At 35.3% G+C, this 18,769-nt stretch overlaps 4 protein-coding genes across 5 annotated transcripts; 3 read left to right on the top strand and 1 right to left on the bottom strand.

Annotated features, from left to right (window-relative positions):
• The first annotated feature begins 4 nt into the window (after nucleotides 1–4).
• On the top strand, nucleotides 5–1,890 carry LOC146526875 (cytochrome b-c1 complex subunit 1, mitochondrial-like). The gene has a single exon (XM_085206450.1). It carries the CDS (start codon nucleotides 69–71, stop codon nucleotides 1,425–1,427), a length of 1,359 nt encoding a protein of 452 aa, XP_085062576.1. The 5' UTR covers nucleotides 5–68; the 3' UTR covers nucleotides 1,428–1,890.
• On the top strand, nucleotides 1,885–10,433 carry LOC146526873 (actin-5-like). Its single transcript, XM_085206452.1, has 4 exons — nucleotides 1,885–2,198; nucleotides 8,251–8,481; nucleotides 8,904–9,195; nucleotides 9,550–10,433. Exons 1-4 carry the CDS (start codon nucleotides 2,086–2,088, stop codon nucleotides 10,027–10,029), a joined length of 1,116 nt encoding a protein of 371 aa, XP_085062578.1. The 5' UTR covers nucleotides 1,885–2,085; the 3' UTR covers nucleotides 10,030–10,433.
• On the bottom strand, nucleotides 2,276–8,209 carry LOC146526874 (uncharacterized). 2 transcript variants are annotated; one of them, XR_014879305.1, is made up of 2 exons: nucleotides 7,693–8,209; nucleotides 2,276–2,450 (listed from the first exon to the last, which is right to left on the bottom strand). XR_014879305.1 is itself a non-coding variant. In XM_085206451.1 (2 exons), exons 1-2 carry the CDS (start codon nucleotides 3,794–3,796, stop codon nucleotides 2,284–2,286), a joined length of 1,050 nt encoding a protein of 349 aa, XP_085062577.1. In that variant the 5' UTR covers nucleotides 3,797–3,807; the 3' UTR covers nucleotides 2,276–2,283. The 2 variants fall into 2 exon arrangements, 1 of the variants encoding a protein (XP_085062577.1); XM_085206451.1 differs by lacking the exon at nucleotides 7,693–8,209 and adding an exon at nucleotides 2,914–3,807.
• Nucleotides 10,434–10,944: 511 nt separating the features above from the next.
• Nucleotides 10,945–12,195, top strand: LOC146526872 (uncharacterized). The gene is made up of 2 exons (XM_085206470.1): nucleotides 10,945–11,288; nucleotides 11,436–12,195. The coding sequence occupies exons 1-2, from the start codon at nucleotides 10,945–10,947 to the stop codon at nucleotides 12,193–12,195; spliced, it is 1,104 nt and encodes a 367-aa protein (XP_085062596.1).
• The last annotated feature ends 6,574 nt before the right edge of the window (nucleotides 12,196–18,769 follow it).

The following is an 18,769-nucleotide window of genomic DNA, read 5'->3' as shown; positions in this document are numbered from 1 at the left end:
ATTCGAGTGGATTCTGTACTTGTGGAAACGTTTAAACGTCTGTTCTAACAAAGGCACAATAATTTACTATGTTCAATTTATTAAGAAAGAAAATCAAAATAAAACATTACTTTTCATCCGCCCATAACCCAATGTCAACAACAGGATTAAACATTAAGATCATGTCAAACGGTCTAAAAGTTGCTACTAGAGTGATGGATTCTCCTCTTTTTTGTGCATCAATTTTCATTAAATGCGGATCACGATACGAAAATACTTGCAACAATGGTATTACTCATTTTATCGAGCACTTGGCCATATCGAATAAAGATCTACAGGAAATTGTCTACAATAGATGTGTGAAACTCACCTCGGTCACCACTAGGGAATATCAAATGTTCTCAGCTGTAAGTCCAGTAGAATGTACCTCTGATTGTGTGCAGACACTTTTTAAAATAATTTCTAAAGTTGATGATTACGACGATAATGATTTGAATTTGAATAAACAGAATATTTGTTCCGAGGCAAGTGACTATGACGACAATCCTAAGTCAGTGGCGTTTGATTACTTGCACCAAACGGCATTTCAAGGTACTCCTTTAGAGCAGAGTGTGATAGGTCCAACAGAAAACATTTTAAGCTTCGATAAAGCTGTACTATCGCGTTTTATTAAAGAAACGTATCAACCACAAAAGTTATTTGTAGCATTATGTGGGAATGTAACACATACAGCCCTAATGGATGAAGTTAACATGAATCTACACTGCTTGAGGCACAAGAATTGTAATCCAATAGAAACTGGCACTCAACGTTTTACAGGATCTCAAATTATTTACAGAGACGATTCCATGCCTTACGCTCACACTACTATCGCCGTAGAAGCCCCAGGACGGAACTCTCCTGAATATTTTACGTGTCTGGTTGCAAGTTGCCTGACAGGATCGTGGGACAGGACTCAAGGAGGATCTATTGCAAACGGATCGCCGCTAGCACGTGCGGCTTCCACTTCTTTATTATGCGAGAGATTTGAATCTTTTTATATTGCATATGAAGATGTAGGATTGTGGGGAATCTATTTTGTAGGCGATCGCTCTTGCTTAGACGACATGGTGTCTAACATACAAGACCAATGGATGCACATGTGCACTACTATTGTACAATCTGATGTGGAACGGGCAGTTAATTTAGCCAAACTTGAATTGATCAAACGAATGACTGGAGTTAATTCTTGCTGTCGCGATATAGGATCTCAGTTGTTATACGGTTCAGAAATAAAAACTTCGTGCGAACTTTACAAAGAATTGTCCAATATAACAGATAAAATGATTAAGGAGTTTGCATTCCAATACATTTATGATAAGTGTCCTGCTGTAGCAGCTGTAGGACCTACTGAGGCTTTACCGAATTACACTAGAATTAGATCTGGAATGTATTGGTTAAGGTTGTAAAACAATTATAAAATAAATAAGTTTTTTTGGTTATATATAATTTACTGTATAATGTAGAAAGACATATTTAAATAGAAAAATGTAGATGTTTCTAATAATTAACTTTACATACCAAACGCACGTTGGTTTAGGCCTTTGGGTATCTTGGATACCTTAGGATATATATCAGGTTAATGTTACTAAGAACACAGAGTTTGAGTCTATTTACGCAATTGTAAAGGCTTTTATAATTCAAATTATTATTTATATTCTTTTTTATCATATCATGAAAGTAAAAAATAATATTTTGCAATATGGTATATTGCAAATTACTCTAAGATAAAAAAAACACTCAAATATGTATTTACAAAAAAAATACTGAAGCGAGCGATACAGACAGACGGACAAGAATTCCAAAAATTATCTCCTGTTACTTGTATTAAGTCCTTGAAGTGTTTTTTTTACTTTATATTCAATGTACAGATTTTACGCCCTTTACAGTTTTATTGTAAAGATTCCTCTTGAATGAGAAATCTATTGGAACATATTCAAAACATTAATTGCAATCAACGATCTAGTAAGCCATGCTGCATTACAATACACGTTATATACTCGATCGTACTGAATATTTTTATATTGTAACAAGATTGGACGATTTGTTGAAGAAATAAAAATAATTATGTCTAACGGAGGCACTGTGGGCTTAGTTCTAGATACAGGTTCCTTATTTACTAAAGCTGGATTTGCGGGAGAGTGGTTCCCTAGATGTGTTATACCAACAACCGTAGGACGGTAAGTACTTACAATTTAGGTTAACATATACAAATATGGTGTTGAAATATTATAATTTTACTATATATTTGCTGTTCTGTTCTTTCTAATATGGCGTTCCGAGCGTGCCAGTTGAGCACAAAATCACTTCGCCAGTGTCACGTTGAATGGAGAACTCACGAAAGAGGTTGTACGGTAAAAAAAGAGAAATAATATTACACAACAGAAAAATGCATGTTTTTAAGAGTGGTCCAGTTAAAATACTGCCTTCACCTATAACAATACAAAAAATATATATATATACAATATATAAACAAGAGGGTTAGTAATCTAAATCTAAACTAAAATCTATACTATTATTTTACAAAAATGTTAGTTTACAGTTTAATTTTGTTATTCTTAATATATTTACATAAAAATTTACATAATGGACTAAACACAAACATTAACAAACACTGAACATTAAGGGGGCGGGGAACTTTATAAGGAAGGATGTCATATAAGGGACGGGTCAATTTAGGACAAGAGAAAAGGATGTGAGAAGGAGAACCGTCGTCGAGGCCACATTCACACAGAGAGTGATCCCTGACCCTGATCTTAGCCAGATGAACAGGCGTACATGCATGCCCAAAACGCAAGCGACAAATTGTCGATATAATTCTCCGTTCAGTAAATTTTTGAGAAAAAAACCAAGGTCGCTTTGGGATAGAAGGTTGGATAGAAGCGTAGTACTTACCTTTTAGAGACTTTGATCTTTCCCAGAATTTACTCCAGGATTCGTCGAGATGAGTGGATGCAAGGGACAATAAATCTTGGGCCGAATTAGAGAAATGATCTAAAGTGCCACACTGTGTAGCTAACTTAGCGCAGGAGTCTGCCGATTCATTCCCACTAATTCCAGAATGCCCTGGAATCCAAACTAAAGTAATATCCAAACCCTTTAGATAACATGAGTACAATTCTTCACGAATCCTTAAAACAATTGAAGATCTTAATTTACTATGAAATGGGTTACCCCTTAACGCCATTAAGCAGCTTAGCGAGTCAGTAAAAATAACCGTCTGTCTAAAGTCATGGGAATGTGCAAACAGGATTGCTTCTAATAAAGCAACAGCCTCACCTGTAAACACAGAGGATTCGGGAGGACATTTAAATTGCAAAATAATTTTGAATTTTGGGATCCAGCATGCTGCACCAACACAGCCTTCTTTAGAGAGCTTTGACGCATCAGTGTAGATGAGAAGATGATTACACCAATTGAGTTGAATTATATCTTGAAACTTTGTGTTGGTGCCAGGATCTTCTTTGATCAAGCCAAGATCTGTGATGATACGAGGAGCATAAACCAAAGCCTTGTATGGTGTACAAAACAATGGGTTAGATGGAGAACAGGACAGAGGATGAGGAAGATTGGTAAATTTAAGGAAACTATTAAGTACATATGGTAGGGGTTTGTCACGAGGGATAAGGTCGGCTAACTCGGATAGCTTAGACCTTAAAGGATGGGAAGAAAGCTGTAACATTTTGCCCACAAATCGATCGGAGAGATATTGACGACGGATAGGAAGAGGAGGATCAACACACTCTACTTGGAGTGCGTTAGTGGGAGTAGACCTCATTGCACCTAGAATGATTCGAAGATATTTATATTGAATTCGATTGAGCTTTTCTGACGCTGCTTTATTAAAGGGGTCTAAAACAAATAAACCATAGTCAATATGACTACGAATTATTGCATGGTATAATAATTTAAGAGTATAAGGGTGTGCACCCCACCACACACCAGACACAGCTCTTAAAGCATTTATGCCTTTTTCACATTTTTTGCTGAGATACTCAGCATGTGCAATTCCGTTCAATCGTTTGTCGAGTATTAAACCTAAAAACTTTACATTATCCGAAAAATGAATGGGAATATTATCATATAAAATGTTAAAATTTGGAATTAGTCTCTTTTTTGTAAATATCATCGCTTGACATTTAGGCACTGATAATGCCAGGCCATGATCGGAAAGCCATTGGTTAAGATAGTGCAAAGCAGTATTCAAACGAAAAGTTATGTCCTCCACAGATTTTGAGCTGTAGTAGAGAACGATATCATCAGCGTACTGAAGTATGTTGCAAAAACTATTGACAGACAGTTCGAGGTCATGTGTGTATAAATTATACAACAGAGGACTCAGAGCTGAACCTTGAGGAAGACCTTTCCAGACGAGTCTGGAAGGTACAGTAAGAAGCGGGTGCTTAACAGATACCGTTCTACCGGTCAGCAAATTGCATATGTAATGAGACATCCTCGGCGGAATACTCAGCTGTCGAAGCTTCTGCCTGAGTACCGGAAGAAGAACACCATCATATGCAGATGAAACATCCAGAAAAACACCAACTAGATACTCTCCTTTGGCATAAGCCCGTCGAATGTCTGTAGTTAAAACACTGAGACTATCTATGGTACCTAACCCCTTTCTGAAACCAAATTGAGAGGGAGCTAGTATATTCCTGCTTTCCACTAACCATTCCAAACGGTTTTTCAAAAGCCTTTCAACAATTTTTGATAAAGTAGATGATAGAGCAATGGGTCTATAGGAATTAGGATCGGAAGAACACTTTCCTGGTTTAAGCAAAGGAATAATAATTTGGGATTTCCATGAGTTGGGAATGTTGCCTGATTGAAATATAATATTTACCAGATTTAAAAAATGGCGCTTAGCTTGTTCACTTAATCTAGTAACAAAAGAATAAGAGACACCATCCTCTCCTGGACTAGTGTCCTTTAAATCCGTTAAGAGGTTATTGAGCTCTTCAAAGGAGAAAGGACAATCCATTTCCTCTGAAGATTCAACCGGCGAGGATACAAAAAGGTCATAGGATGGCACAGAAGGAGGGGCCAATTTGTCAGCAAAATCATTAAGCCAACTGGAAGGATTATTGGAGTTTGGAGAGTTGACATTGTTAAGCGATCTGCGAAATCTCTTAACGTTTATCCACACTAGAGAGGAAGAGGAGCGAGGACTTAGGGATTCACAGAAATTGACCCAGCCAAGCTTTTTCTTTTTACAAATGCATTTTCTAAACTTCGCATCACTGCGTAGGTACTCAATAAAATTCTCCATTGACATACAGGCCGCGTATGTCACCTCGGCAGACTTTCGCCGATCGACAGAATCAGAGCATTCCTGATCCCACCAGGGATTGGACTGCATCCAATTCTGAATGGAGCGCTTTTTAGGAATATGTGAGTCAGCCGCAGATAAAATGACAGAAATAAACCTATCATAGCAAAGAACGATATTCTCATAATTATCATACTCAGGAAGATTGCCCAACATATAATCCACAGAGTCAGCATACTCAGACCAGTTAGCTTTTTTTAAATTATATTTAAGGGTCGAATAGGGATTAACAGTAGGAGAGTGTGAATTATTGAGGGATAACAGAATTGGGAAGTGATCACTACCATGGGTGGAAGGAAGTACAGACCATGATAGTTGGGAAGCCAGGGAAGGAGAGGATAAGGAGAGGTCAATAGCAGTCCTAGGATTCTGAGTAGGATTAGCCCTACGAGTCGGTGAGCCATCATTGAGAATGCAGAGATCCACATCGTCAATTATGTCTACCAACGAAGGAGAAAATCTATCACAGTAATAACACCCCCACATAGTGTGGTGAGTGTTAAAATCACCCAGGACCAGCACAGGGCTAGGAAGCGCAGAGATAATAGACTTCAGCTCAAGGAAAAGGGAAGAGGAAGGATGAGGGATATAAGCGGAAAGAAAGGAGATATTAAAAACCCTCACAGCAACAGCATTAATCTGCTGATTGTGAGGTGGAAGAGGAATACGGGAATAGGAAGAGGAGTGCCGGATAAGAATAGCACTACCTCCATACCCGTCACTCCTGTCCTCCCGCAAACAAGAGAAACCTGACACCCTAAAATGGGAATCAGGCAACAACCATGTCTCCGAGAGGGCAACAATGACAGGCTGATACAGTGAAATAATATTCAGTAATTCATGCTTTTTAGGCCGAATACTGTTACTATTCCACTGGAGGAATTTCAATGGATCCATTATTAATGATTTTATTATAGATTTTAGTAAGGTTCTGGGCAACGTGGGACGGTAAAGGAAATTCATCAGAGGAAGAGATTATGCTCACAAGGGTCTCTGTTAGAACGACTAACAGGTCCTTTTGTTGTCATTGCTGAATTATCAACACTCTGATTAAGAGCACAACCATTAGGGAGGGAAGAGGAACAATTACCAGTTATTGCCTGGTGAGCTGGCCTATCATATCCCTTTGCTAAAGGAGCGCGGGGACGGGGAAATTGGAACACAGTCTTACGGTAAGATTTGTTAGGACCGACTGGAACACTGGAATGTGGTAACAGGGATTTATTCTTGGGAATTGGTTGGTATGAGGGGATAGGATGGGAGAACACTTCTTTTGCCATATCAGCATAAGAGCGTTGGGAAGAAGGGAAACGTGATGACGCCTCCATGTAGGATATGCACTCCTGTGACATTAAAAGTTTGATTGACTGTTGTCTTAAAAACTCGGGGCAATCTTTGTCATTGGCAAAATGTTTGCTACCACAATACATACAGTTAGACTCCTCCTTGGTTATGTCACATGTATCACCAGTATGCGACTGGGAACACCTGTAACATCTAGGCTTAGACCTACACTGTGCTTTAACATGGCCAAACCGACAACAATTTAAACATTGAATGGTAGGAAACTTGTAGGGTTCTACAGGGAGGGAAGAGTGATAGGAAAAGACCCTATCAGGCAACATCTGTCCACGGAACGTAACTACAACCGACTGTGTCGGAATCCATGTAGTTACCCCCTCACTTACATTCTTCCTATTTAATCTCCTGGCTTTCAATACCTGACCACACCCAGAGGGAAATACCAAGGACTCGACAAGTTCATCTAATGAGAAGTCAACGGGAACATCTCTTACTATACCCATTCTAGTGATGTTAAAGGTTGGAATAACAGCAACATATTTACATAGACTCAATAATGGGTTAGTCAAAAATAAATTCGCTGCAGTAGCATTTGAGAACTCAACGCTAATCTTATTGCGACCAATGTTTTTAATACCACCATCAATGATGTCGTTAATTTTATTCTTGTGTAGAAACTGGCCAAACCTGATAGCTCTAATAGATGTACCAGCTGCCGGGTCAGGAATTTCCCTCGCCACATACACAATGAAAGGGCCTTTATCGGATTCAAAGTATGACTTAGCATTTTCGGAAAGGGAGGGGTGAGTGTAAATATTTTGGATTGAAGGAGTTGCAGTGGATGGATCGATTATGGTTTTTTTAACCATATCAACATCAGGATGAGAATCTACGCTTTGCCTTTTTCTGCTTACCTGAGATTCTATACCACCAGGATCAGGGGGATAAGGCGGGGGGTCTGGATCCATTTTAAATCCTCACCTACAATTTTAAATATATATAATAACACCAATCTAGCAAATAACAACACAAACACTTACTAAAACCAAACACCTTGTTAATATGGAACCTCTAAAAACTTAAACTTTTCCACTTAAAACAATAAACAACACTAAATTAAATACAATCCTCACTGACACGTGTGTCAACCAAAACAAACGTTAGCGAAGTCCACTATATATTTGCTTTACTGCATCGATATTGAAAGTAAAGCATAAATTTATATAAAAAATTGACGTTACCGTAGGCACGTAGGTTAATTGGTAGAGTACATTGACGGTACTACATTCAAATTTATACCCGGTGTTTAAGTCAATGTAAAAATCATATTTCTTAACCCCCGACGAAAACATAGGGGGTTATAACTTTTCATATGCGTGTGTGTCTGTGTATGTGTGTATCAGTATGGCTTTCTTTGCTCCTTTAGCTCTTAAACGAAAAACCGATTAAGATTTAGTTTTTTTTTGTTCACGTGAATGCGACAAATTCTTTAAGAAAATATTATTCAAATGTTATTTTTAAGATTAGCTTTTCTGTAGTGATTACAAAATTTTTAGAGCTCTTTGTGCCAGAAGTTTTTAATTATCAATTGTTCCTAGTTTTCGACACGATGGTCTAATAGATGGAGTACCAGATTTATGTTTTGGACACAAAGCTATTGAAAGCAGAGGAACATCGACACTGTCTTGGCCGGTCAAGGAAGGTCTCGTTGACAACTGGGGAGATATCGAGAAGCTTTGGCACCATATATTTTATAGAGAACTCCATGTAGCCCCAGAAGAGTCACAAGTTATGGTTTCTCTGCATCCACTGACAGAGCGGCGGGATAAGTATAATCTATTGTACATGTTTATAACACAATCAAAGTATTTTATGTATATTAAATATATATTTGAGGCTAGACTTAGCGCAGGAGTAAACGCGTGTGATTGTAAACGCGAAAGGTTGCGGGTTCGATTCCCACTCGAGGAAATGAAATATTTAATATTTTCATCCGGAGTGTCTTAACACTAATGTCCTGCTATGGAATACAGCATGAGGCTGTAAAAAATAAAATAAAAATTAAACAGGATTTGTCTTCATTTTTATTGCTGATCATATTTCAAGGAAGGATTTAATAACTGTCGTATATCGTAATAAGCTATTATAATGAGATTACAAAAGCTTAGAAATAAAATATCATATTTTTGTTTATTTACATACCTTTTGAAATACGTGAATAAGACTAATGTTATTGAACTTGTCTTTACAGGGAAAAAATTGCAGAAATATTATTTGAATCTTTTGACATACATGACTTGTATTTAGCTGTGTCGTCCGCATTGGTGTTGCACGCGAGCGGCAGAACTACGGGGGTTGCGTGGGAGAATGGCCACTCTTGTGCCTATGCTTCTCCGGTGTTCGAGGGGTTCCCTCTAAAACACGCTACGGTCTGTTCTGAAATAACGGGAAATTGTTTAGCACATCGCCTTCAAAATCTTCTGGCGCAAATCGGTTATTCGTTCACCACTCCCATGGAACTCGACATATTAGATAAGATTAAGGTAAATAAATTAAATAAAATATATTAAACGATTTACATATTTTGCCAATATAATCATAGTTGTATTATATATAGTACGGCGTTTCCCGCACACAACAGGGCAGGCAGAACTACACTAGGTTCCTTAGTGCTAAGACCCTGCGTTACTTACATTTTCCGCCGAATTCTAGAAGCAAGTGTTGAGTGGCGTAACTCAATGCTGACTTTTGCATCGACGCCAGAGCGAAGAAAATGGAAATATTAAATATTTTATTTCTTTGAATAAGAATCGGACACGTTTACAGTCACGGCTGTGCCCTTGCGCCACTTCTAGTCTCAATTAATCATATTTCAACCAATTACGTTTTAATTATAGATTAAATTATGCTATGTAGCAACAGATTTTGAAAAAGAGTTGAAAGACTCAAAGAAAGAAAGCGTAAGTTACCCTCTTCCTGATGGCCAGCACGTCCTGATTGGGGAGGAAAGATTTTTGTGTCCCGAAACACTATTTCGACCTTTAAAAGACAATGGTGCAAATATTGTAGATGATATTTGTTCTAGTATAAATAAATGTGATAATGAATACAAACATTTGTTCTACGAAAATATCGTAATAGCGGGAGGGACAAGTTTATTTAAGGGTTTACCAGAGCGTTTGGGCATTGAACTATCGAAACGAGTAATTGGACAGGAGCAGATGGTAGCACGGGTCGACGCCATGCCTTCGAGGCGGTATGCTGCCTGGTTGGGTGGATCGATCTTGGCGTCACTCAAGTCGTCTCAAGGCTTCTGGATGACCAATAACGAATACGGAGATAATGGAGCCGAAAGAGTACATTATAAATTTTTTTGATGTTACAATTGTATGAAATGTTATTTTTGTAACTTAACTTAAATAAATTAAGTTTATGTAAGAAAAATAATTATATTTGCAATAATTTCTTATGATAAATTTAAATGCAATCCTTGGAGAACTGGATAAAAAATAAAAAAGTTGGAAAGAAAGATTATTTCCATTTTTTATTTAATTATAGGTAATTAGGTAGATATATATCCTGATAATGATTCTTGCTTAGATAAATTATGATATGCATGTATATTTCATTTTTAGACCACTTATACGTCGCTGACGCTATTGGACTAGGTATAGTCCAAGGTATAACATTATGCAAATAGATTTTTCTCTGCTTGTATAATATGGTAAATTCTTAAAAGGGAACATATAAAAGAAATGTCAATTCAGTGTATTTCTTTATAACTTCACACGTTTTCTCTGCAGAACCTAGTGTTCAAGCACATTGTTTCCCATTTTCTGCCAAATTTCCGAGATATTGCGTGTTGAGAGACTAACACAATACAACAGAAATATAATAATTTCTCCAAAGCTTAGCCAGAGCCCTTTCATCTGATACCTCACCTGGCTTCAATACCAAATTTTGCCTCCCTTTTAAAGTTATTACTTTTTAAAATTTAACTACAAATGTATAGTTTTCAGATTTTTCTTTAACTAGTACTACCTGTAGATGCTAGCTGCCAAATTTCATAATACTAGGTCAACCGGAAGTACTCTATTAATTTTGATTCCCTTTATAGTGTCGAAATAGCTTTATGATATTTGCGGTAAAGGAATTAATTTAAGGTACTGTATATCTGAAATATAAGGTTTATAAAAAAAGTTAATAAAGTTGTTTATCTGTGCAATAATTTATATTGCAACTTGTCAAATATATCACATTAAAAGCTAATATTGTCAATAAAATACATCATAATGGCATTCGAAAAACCAGTGGTAGTAATTGATAACGGTAGTTACAGTATCAAAGCTGGATTCTCATGCGATAACCATCCCGTTTCTATATTCAGAACATTAGTAGGAAGACCAAATTATCTACACGGAACATACGGTCGTGAATATTATGACGTTTGTATTGGTGATGATACAATGAATGCTGAAGATTTAGAACTCTCACAGCCGGTTGTAAATAGTAAAATTTCTGACTGGGACAATATGGAAAGAATTTGGCATCATGTTTTCTACAAAGAATTAAAAGTTGCTCCAGAAGATCGATCTGTTATTTTGGCGTGTGGACCCGCTGCTACGTTTAAGGAAAAGTAACTTGGCTATTAAGTTTTTTAGCTTTTATATTATTATTGTATTGTGTATTCATTTAATTATTAATTTTATTTTGATTTCCTTTCCTAAAAAATACTTTTCAAGTTCTTCATGACGGAAAGTAAACTAGATACAATTTGTTTTAGAATGGAGTGTTGCGAAATATTTTTTGAAACACTGAACGCCCCGGCGCTTTGCATACAATCTCAAAACGTCCTGGCTATGTACGGATCGGGCGTTACTACGGGCCTGTGCGTAGACTTTGGATATTCTACTACAAAAATTATGCCTGTCTTTGAAGGAGGTATGGTCAGCTATGCAGAAATCGATACGGGGTTAGGGGGATTACAAATATCAGAATATATAAAAAAAAGTTTACAAGACAGGGACCTGTTTCAAGCAGTCAACGTACCAGAGGATATTGAAAATATTAAAAAAGATTGCTACATTACACAAGATTGTGCTATGCAGAAAAATAAATACGAAGTTAAATATAAACTAGCCAGTGGAGATGAACTAGATGTAACTAATGAAGTTTTCATGGCTGGGGAAATGCTTTTTCAACCGGACCTAATTAAAAACGTAGATACTGAATATATTTCTTTACAAGACGCTGTAGTGACGGCGGCTTTGAAATGTGATGATGAATTAAGGTTAGAATTGTATGATGCTATTGTACCTTGTGGAGGATTGTCTTTGATACCTGGTCTTAACGAAAGATTGGAATGCGAAATAACAAATTTAGTAAATCAGTCGGTGTCGATTCTTTCTTCACCTGAACCTTACACTGTTACATGGTTAGGTGGTGCTGTATTTGCAGGGCTTTCTGATACAGAAAAATTGTTTATATTGAAGAGTCAATTTGAAGATCAAGGAGAAAAAATTGTGAAAAATAAATTTATGTAACTCTCTCTTTTAACGAATTAACCTAGTATATTTAGTATTATACTTTTTTGCTAAATTTTGTATAAAATTCTCTATATAATTAAAAACTATACTTAACGGTACTTCCCATGGACCTTCAGTTATGAAATGTGGTACGAAGTGAAATTTTGTAATACAAATAAAAAACAATCCGAGAAGTGATAGTATATAGTCATAGGAAAAAACATTATAAATTTTTATTTTGTAGTTTTTTGTTGTGTTTTTTATCTTCCTGTTCACGCACAGCACCTGAAATTGTTACGGAACCCAGTGATTCCAACTTACAACGCACTTGGACGGTTTTTACTTGCAACATAAGCTATGTCGTACGAGTATAATTTTTAAAAAATACTAACTATTTATTAATTTATTCCTAATTTCCTTTGTGTATATTACTTAAGTTATTTTCCACACAATAACCTTATCTAATTATAATTTGAAAATATAATAATAATTATAATTTTAAAATATAATATATAAGATTTTCTAATTATAATTTTAAAATTTCATTATGTTTATACTAATGAGTACGTACGTAATAAATATATATAGATATATCCAATATAGCATTTAAATACTTAGCGGATCTGTTTCCGATAATGACAGCGGACCGAGTCCTTGTAATCGGGACGAGCGTGCGCCCTAGAGGCCCTTACTTTACTTCAATATTGTGAAATAAGGGTCCTATTGAAAAGGTACTGTGAAATGTAGGTCACAGATTGTGAAACACCGTAAAATATAAATGGGATTAAATATTTTAGGTTTTATTTTTGTATATGTCGTTATTTGAGAATATATCAGTGTCTGACTGTAAGCGCGATGGGTGTGGGTTCGATTCTCACTCGGGGGAAAGTAATAGTAGTAGATAGGTAGCTTTGGTACGCTTTGAACATCAAGACACTCAATTCTTCAGAATCCGACGAAGTGTGTGAGTTGTTTATTAAGTAGAGGAATTCAACGTTGATTTCGACTTGCCAGAGTTGGAATTGAACCCTCATCTATGGCGTTCACAGTCATACGCATATCTGCACCACGATGATATACATGTATGTGATGACACAATTTACGTTAATTTCTTGTGTTTATAATATTTTTTATGTTTGCATTACAGGCAGAGAGAGCTGAGTGTCAAGACACTCTTTTCACCGCCGTTTGTCTAAAATTTCTTGGCAACGCGGGGTAACCAAAATAATTCATTTCCTCGTATTCAAATCGAACCCCCTACCATCGCATTGCCACGGTAGCCTCACCTACATGTTAGATATAGATATTTACAAAGTGTATTGAAACTTGATAGTATCGGATGCAACGCTAACTATAGTAGCACGGTTCATATCCGGCACGGTGTCTACGTCTGACATTTAATGTCCGGCGTGGGGGTGACTACCTGCAATGCCAATTAATACCACCCGAGGTGGTAGAACTCTATGTTTCTCTCTAACTCTATGTGTTCTAATATTATATTATACTAGCGGACGCGCGCAGCTTTGCTTACTTACTTAGGGGTGAATTCTAATATACCATGAAACATGTGTTCAATGAAATATTTTTAAGAGTCCAACTTTCTAATTTTATAAAAATCGGTGGTGATTTAAAGATTTTTCCATACAAACTTTCAACCCTTTACTTGCACTCTTAGGGGGTGAATTCTAGAAAACCACGAAACACATGCTCAATTAAATATTTTTAAGAGTCTAAGTTTCTAATTTCATAAAAATCGGTGGCGATTTAAGAATTTGTCCATACAAACTTTCAACCCCTTATTTGCACCCTTAGGGGAAGAATTCTAGAAAACGATGAAACATGTGTTCAATTAAATACTTTTAAGAGTCTGAATTTCAAATTTTATAAAAATTGGTGCCGATTTAAAAAAAAAATTATACAAACTTTCAACCCCTTATTTGCACCCTTAGGGAGAGAATTCTGGAAAACGATGAAACACGTATTCAATTAAATACTTTTAAAAATCTAAATTTCAAATTTTATAAGAATCGGTGTCGATTTAATTTTTTTTCCATACAAACTTTTATCCCCTATTTCACCCCTTTAGAATTAAAATTTTCCAAAAGCCCTTCTTAGTGGATGTCCAGATTACGAAAGTAAACATCTGTCCAAAGTTCACGTTTCTACCATCAGCGGTTACGGCTGTGCGTGCGTCTTATCCCAGTCAGTGAGGACAAGTCCTTTTATATATATAGATATATAATAAATATATAATATATATAATATAATATTTCATCTAGATTGAAATTACACTTTACTGTATAATATTTTAATAAATAATTAAGGAGATGTCCCTGATTCGAAATGACCTAACCTAAAAGCTGCACGTTATGACCGACGACGTTGACGGTTTTGTAAACTTTCATACATTTTGGATCTACTATTTCTTTGGTTCTCTCAGTTTATTCGAGTAGTAGATTCGTTAGATTTTTTTTAATTTCTTGGTGTGGTATAAGTTTTAGTCCTGAGCAGCATCGCCCTTTACTTTTTATTTAATGTTATTTAAGTGTATTAAGGAAAACATGGCTATCTCCGTTCGGTTATTTATACCGTTGTTATACGATTAAGAAATCGTAATTTTAATCTTTTGGGATTTTATTAGATATTGCTCGCAAAAGTTGTCGTATTTAATATAGAAAAATATTTAGTTATTTCAAAGAGCCCGCGCACGGACAGACAGTTTTGTATTTATTTATAATGTACCTAAATAACCACATGCACTTGCAAAAACATACTTCATATAGCTACAGCCACAGCAAATAATAGGTAGATCTTGACAGACGTACAACGCGTGCTCCTATAAGGATTCCATTTTTTTTTGAGATACGGAATCCTAAAATAGTTGTATAACAAAGTGAACTAGTTTCAGATAATAAATAATTCTTAAAGTTAAGTAAATTTTTAAATAAGTTGCATTTTTGAAAAACAACAAAAATATCTTAAAAAAAGAAAATTCGACCCTAATATTTACCAATTTCCATATAAAAAATACTGTAAGTGCTCTCCAAACAAAGGTTAAAACACGACTGCAATTTAGTATACCTATTAAATGAATAAATGTGCAATTCAAGCGGAAGAAGCCGGGGGCGGGTCGCTAGTAATTTTATAAAAGCTCTATACCATTAACTAAAGCCCAATCAATGTAAGCGGATAACGTGAAACGGTACCGGGCATGCCAGCATCTATTATAATAATCAGTAAGGATTTGTTTCCCATTTTTCGAAATACATTAATCAAATAAAGCTCATTGGAGAATGGATAACTGATATAAAGCTTATATAATACATGCTTTGAATTATTTTTTTCACATATAATGATAATAATTATTTTTATTATATATAATTATTTTTTAGTTTTTTAAAGTTCACGCTATACAGGGTAGGTATAGGGAATCTGGGAACCCAGTGTCAAGGCACTCCGTATTCCATTAAAACACTTCCGCCCCCTATTTTTCGCCGAATTCTTGAGGCATAGCGTGTTGGTTGGCGAAACTCTACGCCACGCTTGTCCTCGTTCCTAAAGCGAGGAAATTGTCTCACTTCTTTAATATTGAACTTGGCTCTCATCTTACATGTACGTTTTAGATGGGATGAATCTTACTCATACAATAATATTAATTTTTGATTAATTAGATTTAGATTATTTTACAATTTACGGATTCACATTGGTTGAGAGGAAATATAATTGTTTTCTGAATTAACTAAATTATTCAGATTTGAAATCTTAGGTACTTCCTTAATTAGAAGAGGGAAACATTTTGTTAATGAGTTAAGTTTGAGAGCAACGGAAAAGACGCGACTTTACTGTCTTACTTTATAATATTTTTCACGAAAGTTTTATTTAAGTAGAAAATCATTCCAGTATATGAATGTTTAGTTCAAGTGAGAAAATTAATGGAGTTAGAGTACTTTTTCTTACGTTATTGTTCACAAAGTGCTTCGGAATGTTGTACGAGTGTAATTTTTAAGATAAGGTTTATATTATATATTATACATTATTATATATTTACTTATATTTTACAAGGTTAAAGCTAAGAATATCGTAAAGACACATTTTTCTTTGTTTTCATTGCCCAGCCGTACGAGGAAAAAAATATAGCACATAGCAGGGTAGTCAGAGTGGATCTAATGTTAAGATACTTCGTTCTCTACTTTCCCCCAAATTTTCGACGTATTGCGTGTTGAGTGGCGAAACTCAACGCCGGACTATTACCTTGTAACCTTTTCAAGATAACACTTTTATGTATCAATACAAAAGTTTATTATATTTTATTATAATAGAAATATTAGATCCGAAATGAAATGAATGAAACGTCCTACTATTTACAAAAACAATGGAACGATTAAAGTTTCCCAATAATCCACTATCGAGGCAATTAGCAAAATAGATGACGGTGGAAACTATTTAGGTACACATTAACTAGTTTTTGTCAGCGGCTTCGCTTGTATATTCTAATAAGAATAACTAATACATCTATACACCATGTCGCTAGTATACAATACTAGTGGACCCGGACGCGGCTACGCCTGCTTGAACTATAAGAATATTTTCGTGTCGGTCATACTCATACTATGCCGCCCGAAGGCTAGGTCATTTCGAATCAGTGACATCTCCTTAATTATTTATTAGAATGTTATACAGTAAACTATAATTTCAATCTAGATGAAATGCTGAAATTGACTATTATATTTATTTTCATAAGGATGAGAATCAAAATGTCGCGGTAACGGTCGCGTAGCGACGCGACGTTTGTTATTAATATGGCAGAATAAATTGTATGTCAAATTAGAAAGTATTTTAATATATTAGTATATATGTGTAATGTAATGTTATATAGCCTATAGCACTTCTGAAGAATGCAACTTTCATACAAAACAAAAACATAGTAAATCGGACCAGTAGATCCAGAGATCTTAGCGTTCAAATAAACAAACAAAGAAACAAACAAACAAACAAACTCTTCCGCTTTATTATATTAGTATAGATAGACTAAATATAATAATATAGTATATACATTACATTTAGAGCACTTAAAAACATTATTCAAATGTGCATTAGACTTTCAAGACTGCAAGTCGTACGTAAAGTTGTTTATCATCTCGGGACCGCACTGGAAATATTTTATTTCGCGAATATCTGGAGTTTGAAACATGATGTTGCATAATACATAACGATGCGAAAGTTATATTGCTAATGCTTCAAGTTTTTTCCCGTATAGCAGGGCTGGCAGAGGTAACACAGATTTAAGACACTCCGCTTTCCATTTTCCGCCGAATTCTGGAGGCATTGCCTGTTGAGTGGCGGAATTCAACGCCGCGCTCTGCCTTGATACCAGAGCGAAAAAAATAAAATATTAAATATTTTATGTCCTCAAGTTTGAATCGAACATACAACCTGTAGTGCTTAAAATCACCCCCTTCGCCATGATAGGCCTCAGAATTGAATTATGCAATTATATTTAATGAAAAAATGTTGAAGTTCTTGTCTGTGAGTAAATTTACATGTTTTTAATATTCAGCAAACATTTTTTTCAAATAAAACGAAAATAAATTTCGCGCTCGTTTAAATTTAAAAGTTTTAAATTTATTTCTAGTTTAAAATGGATAATGCTTTTATGTAAAACACGAATAAAATTTGTTTAATAAATATTGCATGCTATTGCTGTCACACATGTTTTCACATGTTTTATGTTTAGCTTTGATGTACACCAGAAAATCAGTCTGCATTAACCTGTCGTGATAAATAGCACGAATTCGATTCCAATCCTCGTCGTAAGATATAAGACCACGTGACATACTAAAATAGAAATATAAGTTTCATATAGTTACAGAATTTGTATGAGTTAATCAACACTAATATTAATAAAATAAATTTGACTTTGACTTGACTTTGACTTTGACTTTAATATTAATATCTACTTGTATATAAAACTCAGCCATTACTGTGTAAGAACCGAATATACGCGGCGTATAACGCTAAAACTTGGTATGTCGGTTCCTTGAAAAGTGTAGGGGAGCACTGAAAGACTCCCTGACATTTCTATGGGAACGGGAAATGCAACTCAAGTTTGGGGGCTACAGCTCGAGTCATGTATGTGGATTAAGCATGTGCATCCCAACCAGATTCCCCCTGGATGGGGAGCATAGATTCAAATCCTGCCCATTACTGCGTTGGTCAAATAAAAGCTTTTTTTATATTAAGTTTTTATACACATTGGATATAAATATTTCTATCAAGCCACAAAATCTTTGTAGTTTGGGAGCCTTGTTTGTCTCTGCGTTATAAAACCTTAAACTAAACTTAAATAAAATTTGTCGAACATAATTATATATGAGTACGTATCAATTTTAAAAATAAATTAATAAAAAAGTAGAGACTTAATTGAATTCACCATTGTAAAAAAAAATACTTTGCGATTTTTAAAGTAAAAGATATAATAAGATTTTAATAAGTTCAATGTTGCTAACTAAGTTGTAAGGAAGAAGAAAGTTCATAAGCTTGTGTAAGTTATTCATTAATTCACAAAGTAGTTATGTTAAGCTGGCATTACGCT

This window comes from Heliconius melpomene, chromosome 21, assembly GCF_056956725.1.
Source record: "Heliconius melpomene rosina isolate 202511_hmr_F chromosome 21, ASM5695672v1, whole genome shotgun sequence".
NCBI lineage: Eukaryota > Metazoa > Arthropoda > Insecta > Lepidoptera > Nymphalidae > Heliconius > Heliconius melpomene.
This window is presented reverse-complemented; position numbering and strand designations above follow the sequence as displayed.

Coding starts and splice junctions, on each gene's coding strand:
- LOC146526875 (XM_085206450.1), top strand. CDS start 69: ATGTTCAATTTATTAAGAAAGAAAATCAAAATAAAACATTACTTTTCA.
- LOC146526872 (XM_085206470.1), top strand. CDS start 10,945: ATGGCATTCGAAAAACCAGTGGTAGTAATTGATAACGGTAGTTACAGT. Junction 11,289..11,435: donor GCTGCTACGTTTAAGGAAAA/GTAACTTGGCTA, acceptor AATTTGTTTTAG/AATGGAGTGTTGCGAAATAT.
- LOC146526874 (XM_085206451.1), bottom strand. CDS start 3,796: ATGAGGTCTACTCCCACTAACGCACTCCAAGTAGAGTGTGTTGATCCT. Junction 2,451..2,913: donor AAGATCAAAGTCTCTAAAAG/GTAAGTACTACG, acceptor GTATTGTTATAG/GTGAAGGCAGTATTTTAACT.
- LOC146526873 (XM_085206452.1), top strand. CDS start 2,086: ATGTCTAACGGAGGCACTGTGGGCTTAGTTCTAGATACAGGTTCCTTA. Junction 2,199..8,250: donor ATACCAACAACCGTAGGACG/GTAAGTACTTAC, acceptor AATTGTTCCTAG/TTTTCGACACGATGGTCTAA. Junction 8,482..8,903: donor CTGACAGAGCGGCGGGATAA/GTATAATCTATT, acceptor TTGTCTTTACAG/GGAAAAAATTGCAGAAATAT.